Source organism: Falco cherrug, chromosome W, assembly GCF_023634085.1.
Source record: "Falco cherrug isolate bFalChe1 chromosome W, bFalChe1.pri, whole genome shotgun sequence".
NCBI lineage: Eukaryota > Metazoa > Chordata > Aves > Falconiformes > Falconidae > Falco > Falco cherrug.
Genome location: NC_073719.1, coordinates 6,367,553 through 6,384,936, shown reverse-complemented (window position 1 = coordinate 6,384,936; position 17,384 = coordinate 6,367,553). Strand labels below are relative to the sequence as shown.

At 40.2% G+C, this 17,384-nt stretch overlaps 1 protein-coding gene across 1 annotated transcript in view; it reads right to left on the bottom strand.

Annotated features, from left to right (window-relative positions):
- The window catches only part of LOC129734475 (small conductance calcium-activated potassium channel protein 2-like), a 51,330-nt gene that overhangs the window by 21,493 nt on the left and 12,453 nt on the right, over positions 1-17,384 (bottom strand). The window contains exons 2-3 of the mRNA XM_055698034.1: positions 6,718-6,828; positions 5,067-5,194 (exon numbers count right to left, since the gene is read on the bottom strand). Coding sequence (XP_055554009.1) covers positions 5,067-5,194; positions 6,718-6,828 — 239 coding nt within the window. The remainder of the gene's footprint in view (positions 1-5,066; positions 5,195-6,717; positions 6,829-17,384) is intronic.

Here is a 17,384-nt window from a genome sequence, read left to right as displayed (position 1 = left end):
ATTGTGCATTTTTTGGGTGTTTTTCCCTTCCCTTTGGATTTTATTCCTCTCCCCTTCCCTATTATTATTATTATTATTGTTGTTGTTGTCGTTGTTATTGTAGTTATTAGTAGTAGTAGAAGTATTGATATAATTTTATTTTATTTGAATTATTAAATTTTTCTTATCTCAACCCTTGAGTTTTACCTTTTTCCTGATTCTCCTCTCCATCGCATCCGGGTGGGGCGGGGAGTGAGTGAGCAGCTGCATGGCACTTGGTTGCTAGCTGGGGTTTAAACCATGACAGTTTTGAATATGGGGGATGAAATTCTGACCCTATTTAAATTAATGACAAAACTTCCAATGCCTTTAGTTGGATTGTTACAGATTTGCTAATAAGTTAAGATTGATTGACTTTATTGGATTGATTATTTGATTTTATAAAATCATTTTATAAAATAGAAATATAGAAGGATAAGAAATATATTTTAATGAAACTTATAGTTATATAGTAAAAGCTGCTATGAGATCCTCTGTACATCCCGTACCAAGGCCAGAAGAATGGGCTAGAATCATTGTTAAAACTTAGGTAATAAATTTAGGGTTTGAAAGGTTTCTTTGTATTTGACTAGTCTTCTGTATGTAGAAAGTGTATTGAAATGTCAGAATATAAGATTAATGGAAACTGGGGAGAGTCGACTGGAACAGCTTGTGGTTACCTGCCAAGAAACCCTGAACTTTAGTAAAAGGCAATTCTGGCAGGGGGAGATCGCGACCACCGACTCATATACCACCTACCCAAATTGTACCCCAGACCCATTTCTAGACCTTTCTAAGCTCTACTGCGCAGAATCGGATATAGGAGGAGAATATGTTAATGATTTACGGGAAATATCATGGTTATGCATGAATACTTAATGAATATGTATGAATAAGTTCTATATATGGTGTCTGATTTTGAAACTTGGTGTGCGTTGATCGTGAGAAGACTCACTCGCACCCGGCCGTTAATAAAGAAGTGTCTGCTTATCTACATCACGTTGGTGTCAATAAGTTCTTCATTCCGAGATTTCGGTAACAGGATCAGGATTATTCCCTTAAACTCCTGGAAGCCAACCAATCTGTTCATCTCAAATATCTTGATGTTTTCAAAACTGGTATAAATTATTTTAACCTGGATGCAGAATTGCTGGGAAAGAGTCCTGTTCAGGGATATTTATTTTTCCAAACTAAACTGGGGGAAATGGATACAAATTACCACTTAAATTCTGAGCAGATGAAGACTGTTAAGTTCAACAATGTATCAATTTGGGGTTTTTTTTACAATTTTTTTAAATAAAAGCCTTTGGGGAGATACTCCAAAATCAGAAGTTTGTGTCAGATATTTAGTTACCATACATTTGCCTTTCACATCTAGGCTAACCTCCATGAAAAAGAATGCTGTGAAGTAATTTTCTTAATATGTGGGAATAACTCTGTTAAGGTAGAAATGAATTGTTCATATAAAATTGAAATTCCAGCAGCTTGTTACTGGAATGTCATACATTCTTCTTCCCCTGGAGGCTTACTTCAGAGCACAATGTAAATGCAGTTTATAGAAATAATGCTTTCAGAGGCTGCAAGCGGCAGGTATTCTAAAGCAAATATTATGGAGGAGCCTCCAAAGTAATGAGTTTTATCATTTCTGTCCCAGAACAAAATATTTACTCAGATATAAGCATGTAATGATTTGACTAGAGAATGATAATCCTAGTGTTTTGGTGAGTACTCTCTCAAACAATTTGTAGAATATGTAGAATTTTTCTGCTTTTCTTAATATTTTTTCTGAAACATCTATTTTCCAGTTAGTATGCCAAATTTTAAAATTTTGAGCAATCCATTTTTATTGTAGAAATAAAAAAAAGTACCAGCTGACATCAATGTGATAATACCTAATGGTAACCAATCCAAAACCTGGCACAGACTGGAAAACATATATCTCTAGGTAATGGTAAATTTTTAGCTGCAGCAGCCAGATTAAAATAAAAATGGCAGACTTTTGTTCTTAAATACATTACAAAGAAATATGAAACATTTGATTTTATGAACTTCACTTATCATGGCACAAGATCATGATTCTGGATTGTGTTTCCATGGCAGCAATCAGACCATTGAAGTTAACAACGACTATTTTTTGCATGCAGACAGAGGTAAATTTGGCAAATTTAGGAAGGAACAGCTCATACAACTTACTTCCGAGCTCTATTTTCATTTTGTTGAAAGAAAAAGACAAAACAGAAGAAGACAAACTGTAAAATATACTAAAACAACTGAATGAGCACAGTGGGCTCTGTTCAGCAGGTGAAAAGTTCTATGGAGTTGCTATTGCTTCCAGTCAGTAGCGACCACATTTAGAATCTAATTCTCTCATGTTCATGATGAGGGAAATCATGGTACCTTCAAACCTTCCCATTAATTTTCCCCTTCAGATTTTCTTCTTTATACAATATATAAAATGTCTTCTAATATTATTGTTTAGAGTACTGATTTCACCTTCGTCTTATTAAATATGCATGAAGAAGAAAGAAAAGACTGAGACCAGCTGAAGGTAGCAGTCACAGACTATTTTTTAGACCTTTTAGGGATGTGATTGTGTCTTTGAGACATTACTCTGATTTCTTGTATAAAATTGGCCTTGAAACTTCACACCTTTTATTCCTGTCTCCAGCCCAATGACTGGGAAGGTGAGGGAGGGGAACCAACAAAAAAACTTAAGAATTCAGAAAGATGGAAGAGAGCCATTTGCTACTATGAAGTCCCTTGTTCCCTTGAGAAAAGTTCAAAGATACAAGGGGAGAGAAAACAAATTGTACACAATACTCTTCTGAAGCTGGAAGAAAGAAGACTGTTAGAGCAATGTTTCTATCCATGGCCCATTCCTCAGCATACTGAGAAAATTATCCAATTTTCTTGATTAAATACAACAAGTTTTGGAATGGGAAGCAAAGTGCTAAAGGACAGAGGGAAATGTATTATTAACATAGATGTTTAAAGTTTGGCTGGTACAGCTAGGAAAATATGACTGGTGCCACCTTCTCCACCCCCACCCCCCCACCCCCACCCCCCAATTAATAAATATTTAAGGTAGATGCAGACTATCACTTTACATCTTGTGAAGCTCTTTGGGGGTGAATATCTAAAGCTGCAGATCAAACCTCCTATACTTTTTAATTTAGATCCCTCTTTTCATGCACAAGTGTATGTACATGCACACACACACACACATAAAATAAATAGCAAGGTTAAAATGCTATGGAGTAACCTTTGCAATCAGGGATTCAAGTCCAGCAAAGGACATACAGAACATGCCATCTTCTACCCCACAACCCCTACCACTCTTCTCACCCTCCCAATCCTTTAAGCTAAGCAGGATGACAGAACTGATAAAAAAACCTTTTTATCTACCCAAAAATACCTCAGCTTTTGTGGACTCTACTGTATCAAGTTTTTCTAAAAGAGCACAATAACATTTAACCCTGAAAGTTTGCTAAATATGATAAAGAAATTAAGGTTTGTAGAATGTTTCATGTCTTCAAAGCTTAGCTACTGAGTCCTTACAACATTGCTATGAGACAGAGAACCAATGATATCTTCAATTTACTAACAGGAAATTTGATAACCTAGCCTTCCCTTCCTCTCTTTTATGCAAGATGACACATAGGAATCATTTTCAGGAATGTAGGTGGGTCAGCTGGATGCTGCCCCCAGCTCTCCTCACAGCCTGGGTCACACACATATCCATACTTCAAAATTATCAAAACACCAGTTCAAAATGAACCTTAATCAGTCTACATCTCCCCAGTATGTCACGGAAAACCCATTTCACAGGTCATAGAAAAGGTTGCCATAGGCTGGATAGGCATCTCATATAGAACAGACAAATATCAGCGTGGATCCTGGATATTCCTTATGACGAGTCTGTGGCTGCTAGAGACAAAAGTATTTTTATTTCTCCCAGTGTAGTCCAAGGAAGACTAACTGAATCACTGTACAATTTTATCTGGTTGTGACTTAGAAAACTCCTACAAACACTCTCAACAATTCTGCATTACCCTGTGCTGCACATAACCAGAGTATTTTCTTTTCTAAATAGATACTACAGTAAAACCTTATCTTTGTCTTACTCTGAAAGAAAAAGAAAACTCAAACTCAAGAGCACAATTCTAGGAAGGGAGGAGGTGCATGTGTGAGGGAAGGAGAGTGTGTGCAAGAGAGGAAGAGCATGCAAAGAGGAGGAAGAGCATGTGCAAGAGAAAGAAAAGAAGAGAGGGAAAATGTGTGTGTGTGTGAGAGAGAGAGAGAGAGAGAGCACAAGAGAGCAAGAAAGCAAAAGAGAAAAGACAGAGACAGCGAGACCAATAAAGAATGAGTGATGATGAGGGAAGGGGGAGAGAAGTGGGCAAGAGAGGAAGAAAAAGAGACAGAAAAGAGGGGAGAAGGAGGAACAAAGAGGAAGAGGGAGAGAGAGAACAAGAAATTGAGAGAAGCCAAGAAACAGAACACGAGACAATGTGAAGGAGAGAGCTGTGGGAGGGAAGAGCACGGGGTTTTGTCAGAAAGAAACATAGAGCCAGGGGGAGGGGGAGAGAGAGAGAGAGGGAATTAAACAGAGATAATTAAATGGAGAAAGGGGGGGAGAGAGAGCAAGATGGGGAAGGGGGAGAGAGAATGAAGGGGGGCACATGAGAGATGGAGACAGATAAAAAGGGAGAGAGGGGAAGAAAGAGAGAAAGAAAAAGGAGCAAAAATACAGAACAATAAAGAATGAGAGAGAATGAGAAAGAGAAAAAAAGAGATATTTAGACAGAAAAAACAGAGATGGATAGAGGGGGGGAGAGAGCAAGAGAGAACAAGAAAATAAAAAAGAGAATGAGAATGAGTGAAAGAGCAAAAGGGGAAATGAGAGAGAAATAGGAAGAGATACAGCAAGGGAATGAGAGAGAACAAGAGGCAGAATGAGAACAAGAAAGAGAGAATAAGAAAAGATAACGAGAGGGGAGGAGAGAGAGAGTGATTGGACAGGGAGAATGAAGTAAAATTGTACTTACTGATGAATAGCTTGCAAGAATTTTCGTTGATGCTTCCTTACTTTCGCATGGTCTATCTTTTTAACCAGCTTTGTACTTTTATAAATTAACCATGTTTCCCTGAGTACATTGGCTGCTGCATTTTTCACCTGTTTTGTAAAAGAAAAACACCAGGCTGACAAAAATAGTAATATGTTCTTTTTTATCTTTTCTAATTTAACGTCTTTCTAAAGCACTTAAGACTGCCTAACTGTGGTAAGTGGGTACATGAAGAAGCTGCAGCAGTGAGGTCAGAAAGCTGTTATCAGACCAAAGGGATTGCTGAGCAATTTCCATGTTGTTTATAAAAGTGATATTGGGACAAGCTCTCTTTGCATCTGGAAATTACTTCTCCCTTTTGAAAAGAGTTAGGACCACTTGTTGTTTATGACAATATAAATTACAGTGAAGGATTATTAATTTCTTATCTGTATGGCAATTATCTAGATGCATTTTATAGGACCGTAACATTTCTCTTTCCTGTTGTATCATTATTACCTTTGTTTCTCTTAGCTATTTAACAGTTTTATAAATTTTCAGAGCTCTTAGGTTTTTTGTTTGTTTTGGTTTTTATATTTTTCCTTATTCTGGTTTCTTTCTTATCATTCTTAGAGGAGATGAAAAACCAACTTGTCAATAAATGTACCCAGTATTCTATTTTATGAGTGCTTTGATTTTTTTTAAAATGAGGCTTTCTATAAAATGTTTAACATAAGAATACCTAAAGTTCCTTCCTAGGCCCTCCAATATTCCCAAGAATACTTGAAAGCAATAGACAAGGAATTTCAATGCAATGTTGATTAATGACAGAATTACTAGGCTACTTGCACAGGCAAACAGTTCTTGTTATTGATCTGTATTTTCTCTCCCATCTGGCTATCATGCCAGTCACTGCAGTGTCAGAGGTAACCCAATATATAGGTAAAGACATTTTAGGAATGCTATGCAGTGGCTCTTCCCAGCAGGAGCTCCCAGCCTTGAAACCATAAAAGCAGTGGAGAACTTTGGTCCTGACTTCAGTGGAAGCAGAATCAGTTTTTAGAGACTTCTTTAAGATCTCTAGTCCTTGCATTTCCACAAGATGTGGCTATCTTCAGGCTGTGAGGAAACTTCTCTACTGTGTGTGTAATGGATTTGTGATCTGAAATACATCTCAATATTTGGTTGCTTGTTTTGTTTGCTTTTCATTTCTGTTGAGTTTCATGAGTCTGAAATACCAAAACACCATTTGGATACACTATTGAACTGATATTTAGATTTATATGAAGGAAGGATAGCTGAATAGAATAAACCTTAAAATTATATATATTCTTCTCATATGCTGCATGAAAATTTGTCAGTTTAACATATTAGTCTAGTTTCACAGCTTTTAACTGTTGGTTACATCAATTATCTTCCAGCTGCAAGGGCTCTCTAAAGAATATTCAAATCCTCAAAATCTTCTCAGAACCTGCTGTTACCCTCAACTTCGAAGAGAAGCTCTGGGCATTCAGTTCCTCCACATAGTGCCTTGCAAAAACACACCCATGAAAAAGTTCAATAAGAGAATGAAGTATGACACCATTTAAAACAAATGCAGAAATAAATTTAACATACGTTTTCTTTTCAGTTGTGAATATAAAGTGTGACTTACTCTTTTAGTTAGCTGGGTGTCCATCATGAAATTATGCACATGTTTTTCAGCTTTGGTAAGTTCTAACTTCCTTGCAACCACAGCTACCACTAGTGCAGTGCACCCAGCACCCTGAAAACAATAAAACAAACCCCCAAGATGTTACTATTGCATTTTGTAGGGTTTTTAATAGAAGTTTCTCTTTTGCTGTAGAACTATGGCAGGCATCAGGTGATTGTTCCCTGATAAACATGCTACAGCTATTTCAATTCAGAATAAAATAAGTCAGCAATTGCAGGCTAGTAAACTGCCAAGGCATCAAAATAATTGGTGAGCTGCATTATTTAAAAGTTCAGCTTTTTTTCCTTTGGGGGTTGAAAATCCAAACACATTCCATTTCTAGTGCATAAACAAAGGGGGTGATCAGAACAATTTTAAAACCCAGAATATTAGTAAATAAATACAGAATACCCTGTTCTTAACAATTGTCTAGAGTGTACAGAAATTGCTAAAGAAGAAATAAGAGTACATTAGTGTTTATCACCGAAAAAAGAAAGAATTCTTAGAATGTTCTTTAAGGTCTAAAGATAAAGTTATCATAAATTTAGTATTTAATCACTTTAGTATATGTACAGTACACCAATGGATGGTTGTAGTACAGTTATTGGTTATTATCTATGAAGATAAGACTGCCAATCCCCTGAGAACAGAATGGGGAAGAGAGAGGTATGCTCTACATAATACTGAGTATGGTACATATATTGAATGTATTCCCTGAGCTAATATAGTATATGGGGTAAATAAATTAATGTAAAATTATGCATAGAATGTTGGGGGGTGGGGAATGTGCTTTATGGGTTCCTGTGGTTGAGACAACAGTTTTTCAGGCCATAGACCTTGAAGAAAAGCCAAGCAGGAACTACTATGACTTATTTTGTGCTTTTTTTAGCATTGTGTTTTGTTTTAGGAGGCCTGGCAGTAGCGTCTAATCTGTCTCTGTATTATGGAGTGGTGGGTTTGGTACCAGCGTCTGTTATGGAGTGTGAATGGTTGTTGAGTTTAGGGATTTCTTTTGTATCTTTCATGTTGTTTACGGTTTATTTAGGTGGGATGTTAGTGGTCTTTGTTTATTCTGTGTCTCTGGAAGTTTAGCCTTATCTTGAGGCTTGAGGGGATTGACATGTTATGGGATATGGTGTAGGGTTTGTCTTGGTGCTTTTTGTAGGGATGGCTGTTGGGTGTTTTCAAAGTTTGGGGTGGTTACTGTAGATAGCAGGGGAATGTTTTCTGTTCAGTTGGATTTTAGTAGAGTTCCATTTTTAATTTTTATGGGGCAGGAATATTTTTGATGGCAGGATGGGGGTTGTTACTTTTCTGTGTAAGAACTTATATGTGTGTTGTGTCGTGGAGCAATTCGGGCAGTTGTTTTCTGAGGTTTACAATGACCTTTTCCTATAGTATTTCTGTTTCTCATTAAAAACAGCACACATACACAGCACCATTTCTTCAAAACTTAGATGGAGAAAGTTGCAAGTTTCTGGTTTATGCTATGTATGTATGTGTGTATACTCATGTACATGCACAGACATGCATGTTCATAACAGGCCAAAGCAAGCAGGTGCTAGTTCCTTTGAAATGACAGCATCACATATTTAATTTTTTTTAAGGAAAAGGAGAAGAAGCTAAAATTAATCAGGTAACCAGAAACAGCATATATTGCACACAGCTCCAGCTATCATTTAGTATGACACCATTACTAAAATTCTGCTGCTTTAGTATTTTTTTTAAACCAAGTGTATTGGGTCTGGATGAGCCCCATAGCAGCCCTCATAGTGCTGTGCTTGTATTGGTAGCTAGAAAAGTGGTGATAACACATCAGTGCTTTGGCTACTGCTGAGCAGTGCTCACACAGCATCAAGGCTGTCTCTCCAACATTCCCCCGCCCTCTCACTAGTAAGCTTGGGTGTGGGCAAGAGGTCAGGAGGGGACATAAACAGAACAGCTGACCCAAACTGACCAACGGGATATACCATACCATATGATGCCTGCTCAGATATAAAAGCTAAGAGAAAGGAGGAGGAAGGGGGGACATTCATTATTTATGATATTTGTCTTCCAGAGCAACTGCTATGTGTACTGATGTCCTGCTTCCTGGGGAGTGGCTGAACATTGCCTGCTGATGAGAAGTAGGGAATAATATCTTTTGTTTTTCTTTGCTTCCGTGTGCACAATTTTTGCTATTGCTTCATTAAACTGCTTTTATCTTGACTGACAAGTTTTTTTCCATCTTATTTTCCCCCCTACCTGTTCTGCTGAGGAGTGATAGAGTGGCTTGGTGGGCACCTGGCATCCAGCCAAGATCAATCCACCACACCAAGTTTCACAGGTTCTTTAAAAAAATAAATAAATTAAAAGTACATTAAGTATATTGAGACTGTGTTTAACTCTCAGGTTCACCCACATTTAGCTGTTAGTGTGTAAAGCAGTCTTGTTCAAAGTTGAAGGTTACTAGATTTTTAGTCACACACCTTTCTTCCATTTCTCTCCATTCCTTCTCTATACCCAATTTACTATCTCCAGAAAATCCAGAACATCTATGAATCTAGCTTTCCAAATTCAAATTCCACTACTAAACAGAAAAATAAACTCACTAGAAATCCTTATTCACATATTGTCTGCAAAAAAAAAGTATCTGCACTTTCTACTTACTTATTGATGAACCAAATGAATTTTGCAAGTTTCCAATTAATTAGTCTCCAATTTCACTCCACTGATAGATTGTTTCAATAAATTAATGTTACCTCACTAAGACTCAGTCCAATTAGTTCTGAGCTATCAAAGTTTCTGTGCCCAACAGCCTTCAAGAATCTCTCAAAAAATTCCCTTGTAGTTTTGCTGCATTTCCACATCCCATTTCTCTCCTGTCCTCCATACCAAGATTTCTAGCTTTGTTGTTCCTTCTTCCCCACATTCTCCATCCCCACTTTGAGTGAAGTTCATGGAAAAAATAGTCAGTCTCACTCTCTAATGAGGTGAGCGAAAAAATGGGATAATAACAATTTCTTTGCTTCCTCACATGCCATGAAGAGCAAAAGAGGAGGAAGATGGCAAATGCAGCTTAAGGTTGAGCACTTCAGAAATGCACCCAGACTTTTGACAAGAGGACTAGGCAGGAGCTGCCCTATCCTATGTGATACAACAGAAAGAATCTCCCCAGAAAACAGACAACTCTTCTTTCATCTGCTTCTTGTGAAGGAGGGCAGGAAAGAACAAGTAATATGCAGGAGGTTTCTGTCAGAGGAAAATAAAATTACTCCATACAATAGTGTATTGGGTATATATGGCAAGAACAGGAAGAGAAAAAAAGTCCTTTGGCCCAGTAAGTCAGGATAACACTCTGGGACAAATGTGGATTTAATGGCATAACTGAATTGCACCTGCTCACAGCAAGGATGCCAACATGGTATGAGAATAATATAGAGTGCCTTCCTCACTATTTGCAAAGTGGCACAAAAGCCAAAGAAAAGAAATATTAGAAAAAAAACATCTTCCCCACCCCCCACCCCACTCCCCCCAAAAAAAAAGGCTAGAGGAAGAGCAACAGACAAAAGAAATTCAGTTTGATTTTAAATTGTTCCAGGCCTTTAGGATCAACTTTCATGCTTATTTAAAGTGTCACAGCAGTTATAATGACCAAAAGCTGTTAAAGACAGTAGCTTTATGTCTCATATGAAAGACATTGCCTGCAGCAGTAGAACATAGTCACTGATAGGCTATGGAAACCACCTCTATGGTTTATTATACCTATCTGCTATCTTCCTTATCACCAGAACACTTTACTGCAACTGCAAGGTATTCTAGATTCAGGCTACCCCTCTGGCTTTGTGAGATATGACAAGATCTCAGGATTTAAAAATGGGCTGTTTTAGCATTTCAACAAAATATACATTTACTATCTTAGTGCTTATTTTTTGCAGTGCATTGAAGGAAAACAAATTATGCTCATTCTTTAAATGACTAACAGCTTACAGAAATAACACATTGAAATCCTACTTAAAGGGCTGTGGTGGGTTGACCTTGGCTGGCCAACAGGTGCCCACCAAGCTGCTCTATTACTTCCCTCCTCAGCAGGACGGAGGGGAGAAAATAAGATCAATAAAAACTCATGGGTCAATTTAAAGGCAGTTTAATACAAAAAAAGTGAAGGCTGTGCACCAAAACAAAGGAAAAAAAACCCAACATTTATTCTCTACTTCCCATCAGCAGGCTATGTCCAGCCACCTAGCACTTGCTCTGGAAGACAAACACCTTAATAACCAGTTCCCCGCTTCCCTCCTCCTTTCTCTTAGCTTTCATTGCTGAGCATTTCATATCCTATGGAATATCTCTTTGGTCATTTTGGGTCAGTTGTTATGGCTATGTCTCCTCCCAACCTACTGACCTTGGGGGGGAGGGGTGGTGGTGGTTGGATAGACAGCCTTGATGCTGTGTGAGCACTGCTCAGCAGTAGGCAAAACACTGCTGTGTTATCACCACCTTTCTAGCTACTAATACAAAGCACAGCATTATGAGGGCTGCTATGGGAAAAATTAACTCCATCCCAGCCAGACCCAATACAAGTACATATTCAATTAATATTTTATGTTACAGTGCTCTGCACTTCTATATGGTTCCTCTGACGATCTCAGCATCCTTAAAAATACTTATAAAGTGTGAATTATCCCAAATCTTGGCACCCAAATACTGTTATTTTTAAATGGTATCATACTCACTATGTTTTTTAATATCCCTATTCATGTGAAAATCAGTCACATGATTTCAATTAATTCATGCTCATATACCCAGTTTTTTTCTTATATCACTACTACATACTGCAGAAGCCCTTTTTTCACCTAAATAACTTAGGCTAAATAAAATTACCATATTATTTCAACTGCAACAAAGTATCTTCTGAGAATAGAATTCTAAAAAAGTCTTTTTGTACATTACTAGATTTTATAATTTCCAATACCATTCCATTTATCCTGTTTTAAAGTAAATTTTTGTGCTGGTTTAAAGTAAATAATTGTGCTGGTTTGGGCTAGGATAGAGTTAATTTTCTTCATAGTAGCTAGTATGGAGTTGTTCTGGATTTATGCTGGAAACAGTATTGATAAGCAGGGATATTTTTGTTATTTTTTGTTATTTTTGTTATTGCTGAGCTTACACTGTGTTAAGGCCGTTTCTGCTTCTCTACACCATCCCACCAGCGAGTAGGCTGGGGGTACACAAGAAGTTGAGAGGGGACACAGTTGGGACAGCTGACCCCAATGACTGAAGAGATAGACCATACTGTATGACATCATGCTCAGCAATAAAAAGCTGTGGGAAGAAGGAGGAAGGGGGGGACATTTGGAATGATGGCATTTGTCCTCCTGAGTAACCATTACATATGATGGAGCCCTGCTTTCCTGGAGATGGCTGAATATATGTCAATGGGAAGTAGTGAATGAATTCCTTATTTTGCTTTGCTTTTGCATGCGGCTTTTGCTTTACCTATTAAACTGTTATCTCAACCCATGAGTTTTCTCACTTTTACTCTTCCACTTCTCTCCCCCATCCCCATGTAGGGGGAGTGAGTGAGCAGCTGTGTGGGGCTTAGTTGCCAACTGGGGTTAAACCATGACAAAGGTTCAGACTCAAACTTCAATAGTCAAGCATTTGGGACTAGCATTTCATTAAGGGCCCACTTTTAGTGATAAGCAAAGAGAAGTGCTTGCAAATCTTTAACTAAAAGGTTAAGTTTGGGGAGTGGTTTTGTTGTCTTTTAAAATCTAAGACAAAGAATCATTAGCACTGCCAGAGAAGCCACACTGAAAACAGCATTTGATCATCACTAAAAATGTGGGACTCAGAGAAAACCTGTACTCCTCAAAGTAAATGCCTCTTGCATTTCCACTTGGTTTTTTGGTAAAGTTCCAAACACAGTAGCTGCTGTGTGCTGAGAGGAGCTCGAGGTTTTGTAATGTCCCCCGGGGTTATCTGAGGGAGTTTTCGGGGGCTCCGGCACCCTTGGGCTGTGTGTGTGTGTATAGGGACTGGCTGGCAGGCAACAGGTCTTGCAAGAGGGGCGGGCGGGAGTTGGGCTCCCAGTGACTGGTTCAAACCATGGGATGTGGGATATCACATATAACCGTCCCCTACAGAGCGCCTGTGACTAGGGTGTGCAAACAGGGAGTGGTGTTAGCAGTTTGTGTGGGAAGGGCTGCACACTTTGCCTGTTAGTGGGCTGCTGCATGCTCTACTCACCATCAGGCTTAGGCTGCAACCTCAACAGTCATCCCAACTAACTGGTGGCTGTGCAAGCCTATACAGAAGTTTGAGTTCTCCAGAGAATTAGAAGGATTGCATCTTTCAAAAGAACTAACATTTTATGGGGCTATTTTTCTGAGAACTATAAAAAGACTGTGACCTGCTGAAAGAAAATGGTGTCCATACGCCACAACTGCAAGGCTGAGGCTGAAACCCAAAAAAAACGCACTAGAGCTTACCTATGCTTATGTCTCTACTCAAACAGACCTCCTGAGGACTGAAATAGCTGTCTGGACCTTAGGTTGCATGGAGTGTCAGCACCTGGAAATCCCCCTGACACCTGAAGGCAGTGGTGGATATCATAGCTGCAAGTGTGCTCAGCTGAAAGAACTCCTTTCTGGTGAAGGGAAAAAGGGAAACATTGCATCTGTTTTTAAAAAGGGTAGAAAAGAGGACCCTGGGAACCACTGACCTGTAAGCCTCACCTCTGTGCTTGGGAAGACTGTGGAATACATCCTCCTAAAAGCTGTGCTAAGGCACATGGAGGACAGGGAGGTGAGTTAAGACAGCCGGCATGGCTTCACCAAGGGCAAGTCTTGCCTGACCTTCTGACATAGTGGCCTTCTATGATGGAGTGACTATATAAGCGGACAAGGGAAGAGCTATGGATGTCATCTATATGGACTTCTGTAAGGCCTTTGACACGGTCCCCCACAACATCCTTCTCTTTAAATTGGAGAGAGATGGATTTGATGAATGGACTATTTGATGGATAAGGAATTTGGCTGGATGGTCACATCCAAAGGGTAATGGTGAACAGCTCAATGTCTGGATGGAGATCAGTGATGAGTGATGTCCCTCAGGGGTTTCTACTGGGACCAGTACTGTTTAATATCTTCACCAATGACATAGTGGAATCGAGTGCACCCTCAGAAAATCTGCAGATGACACCAAGCTGAGTGGTGTGGTTGACACACCTGAGGGATGGAACGCCATCCAGAGGGACCTAACAAGCTCAAGAAGTTAGCCCACATGAACATCATGAAGTTCAACAAGGCAAAGTCCTGCAACTAGGTTGGGGCAATCCCCATTATCAATGCAGGCTGGGGTGTAGAGGAATGAAGGCAGTGGGTTGATTAGCATTGATAACATGCAGCTGTGGCCTTGCCTCAGCGGCAGTGGGTTGATTGACATGGATGATGTGCAGGTGTAGTTTGTTCTGCTAAGTGGTTAAATAGCCCTGAGGCTTGTGGGAGTGGGTGTCGTGTCGTGTCGTGTCGTGTCGTGTCGTGTCGTGTCGTGTCGTGTCGTGTCGTGTCGTGTCGTGTCGTGTCGTGTCGTGTCGTGTCGTGTCTGGAGAAAGGTGATACGGCACAGACAGTAGAATCTGACCAGTGGTAAAGCCTTGTTGCAGTCTACTAGTTTGTGCTGCAACGATTGGTACCCTGTGTGAGGCTGACTGAGTTGGATTCCAACTACAACACTGGGGGATGAAGGGATTAAGAGTAGCCCTGCAGAGAAGGACTTGGGGGTGCTGGTGGGTGAAAAAGTAGACAGGAGCTGGTAACGTGCACTTGCAGCCCAGAAGGCCAGCCATATCCTAGGCTGCATCAAAAGAGGTGTGGCCAGCAGGTCAAAGGAGGTGATTCTCCCCTTCTACTTCACTCTGGTGAGGCCCCACCTGGAGTACTGTGTCCAGCTCTGGAGTCTTCATTACAAGAAAGATATGAATATGTTGGAGTGTGTCCAGAGGAGGGCCACAAAAATGATCAGAGGGATCCAATGCATCTTCTATGAAGAAAGGCTGAGAGAGTTGGGGTCATTCATCCTGGGGAAGAGAAGACTCCAGAGAGATCTTATTGCAGCCCTTCATTACTTAAAGGGGACTTATAAGGAAAGTTGAGGACACATGTTTACCAAGACCTATAGTGACAGGACAAGGGGTAATGGTTTTAAACTGAGAGAGAGTAGCTTCAGTCTAGATATAAGGAAGAATTATTTTTTTTTTTTTATGATGAGGGTGGTAAGACACTGGAAGAGGTTGCCCAGAGAAGTTGTAGATGCTCCATCATTGGAATTGTTCAAGGTCAGGTTGGATGGGGCTCTGAGCCACCTGATCTAATTGAAGATGTTCCTGCCCATTGCAGAGGGGTTGGACTAGATGACCTTTTAAGGTCCCCTCCAACCCAAATCATTCTATGATTCTCTAAAAAGGTGAAAAGGTCAATAGCACAGCTGAAGTGCCTCTATGCTAATGCACGCAGCATGGGTAACAAACAGGAGTTGGAAGCCTCTGTGCAGGATCGAAAGCTATGATCTAATCACTATCAATGAAATGTGGTGGGATGAATCATATGACTGGAGTGCTGCAATTGATGGCTATAACCTGGATGGACAGGCAAGGAAGGAGGGGCAGGGGGGGTCCCTCTATGTAAGAGAAAAAAAATATTGATTTCACAGAGCTGTCTTTAAAAAACAGTGATGAACAGTTTGAGAGCTTGTTGGCTTAGTCTTTAATTTTCACCTATAAAGGAAACCTTGTGGTTGGCATTTACTACAGGCCACCCAATCAAGGGGAGGATGTTGATGAAGTGTTCTTATTTAAACTACAGGAAGCATCACAGTTGCAGGCCCTGATCCCCCTGGGGGACTTCAACCAACCTGACATCTGCTGTAAAAGCAGCACAGCAAGCTGTAAGCAGTCCAGGAGACTCTTGGAATGCATTGAGGATAAATTCTTAATCCAGGTAATAGACAGCTGTCCTGATTTCAGCTGGGACAGAGTTAATTTTCTTCCTAGTAGCTGGTACAGGGCTGTTTTGGATTTAGTATGAGAATAATGTTGATAACACACTGATGTTTTAGTTGTTGCTAAGTAGTGCTTTAAATCACGGACTGTTCAAGTTTCCTATGCTCTTCCAGTGAGTAGGTGCACAAGGAGCTGGGAGGGAGCATAGCCAGGACAGCTCACCCGAACTAGCCAAAGGGATATTCCATACCACAGAATGTCATGCTGAGTATATAAACTGGGGGGAGTTGTCCAGGGGCTGCAAATTGCTGTTTGGGGACTGGCTGGACATCAGTTAGTGGATGGTGAGCAATTGTGTATCACTTGTTGGGGTTTTTTTCCCTCTTAGGTTTTATTCCCCTCTCTTTCTCTCTCCTTTTTATTACAGTTGTTGTTATTATTAAACTTTATTTCAGTTATTTAATTGTTCTTATTTCAACCCATGAGTTTTACATTTTTCCAGTTCTCCTCTTCATCCCACCGGGAGTGGGGGTGGGGGGGAGTGAGCAAGCAGCTGTGTGGTACTTAGTTGTCAGCTGGGGTTTAAGCCACAATAACAGCCCAATCAGAGGAGAAGTATTACTGGACCTGTTGTTTACAAACACAGATGAACTAATTAGAGAGGTCAAGACTGGTGGCAGCCTGGACTGCAGTGATCATGCCCTAATGGAATTCACAGTCTTGAGGGATGTGGGCCAGGCAATAAGTAAAATCAAAATCCTGAATTTTAGGAGAGTGAACTTTCAGTTGTTTAAGGAATTAGTGAATGGGGACCCCCTGGGAAGCTGCCCTCAGGGATAAAGGAACTGAACAGACTTGGCAGCTCTTTAAGGACATTTTTCTTAGAATCTAAGAGCTCTCAACTCCCACATAAATGAAATTGGGCAAGGAAGGCAGGATACCAGCAAGGCTAAGGACCTCCTGGTCAAACTGCAGTGTAAGAAGGAAATGCACAGGCAGTGGACACAGGGACATGTATCCTGGGAAGAATATAGGGACGCTGCCCGGATGTGTAGGGATGGGATTAGGAAAGATAAGGCATAGTTGGAGCTGAATTTGGCAAGGGATGTGAAGATCAAGAAGGGCTTCTACTGGTATGTTGGTCAGAAAGGAAGATTAAAGAAAACTTACCCCCCCTTGCTAAATATGACAGAACTGTTGACAATCAGCATGGAGAAGGATGAAGTACTTAACAATCTTTTTACATCAGTTTTCAGTGGTAATCTCTCTTCCCCCATCTCTCAAATCCCTGAACCTCAAGGCAGGGACTGGGGGAATGAAGTCCCTCCCATCACAGAATATCAAGTTTAAGACCACCTGAGGAACCTGAACATACACAAGTCCATGGGACCAATGAGATACATCCCAGGGTCCTGAGGGAATTCACTGATGTAGTTGCAAGCCACTCTCCTTATCTGTCAATAGAGACTGAAGGATGAATGGATTTAGAGCAGACTTGGAGAGAAGGGCTTGGGGGTACTGGTGGATGAAAAATTAGACGTGAGCTGGCAATGTGCACTTGCAGCCCAGAAAGCCAGCCATATCCTGGGCTGCATCAAAAGAAGCGTGGCCAGCAGGTGAAGGGAGGTGATTATTGTCCACTACTTTA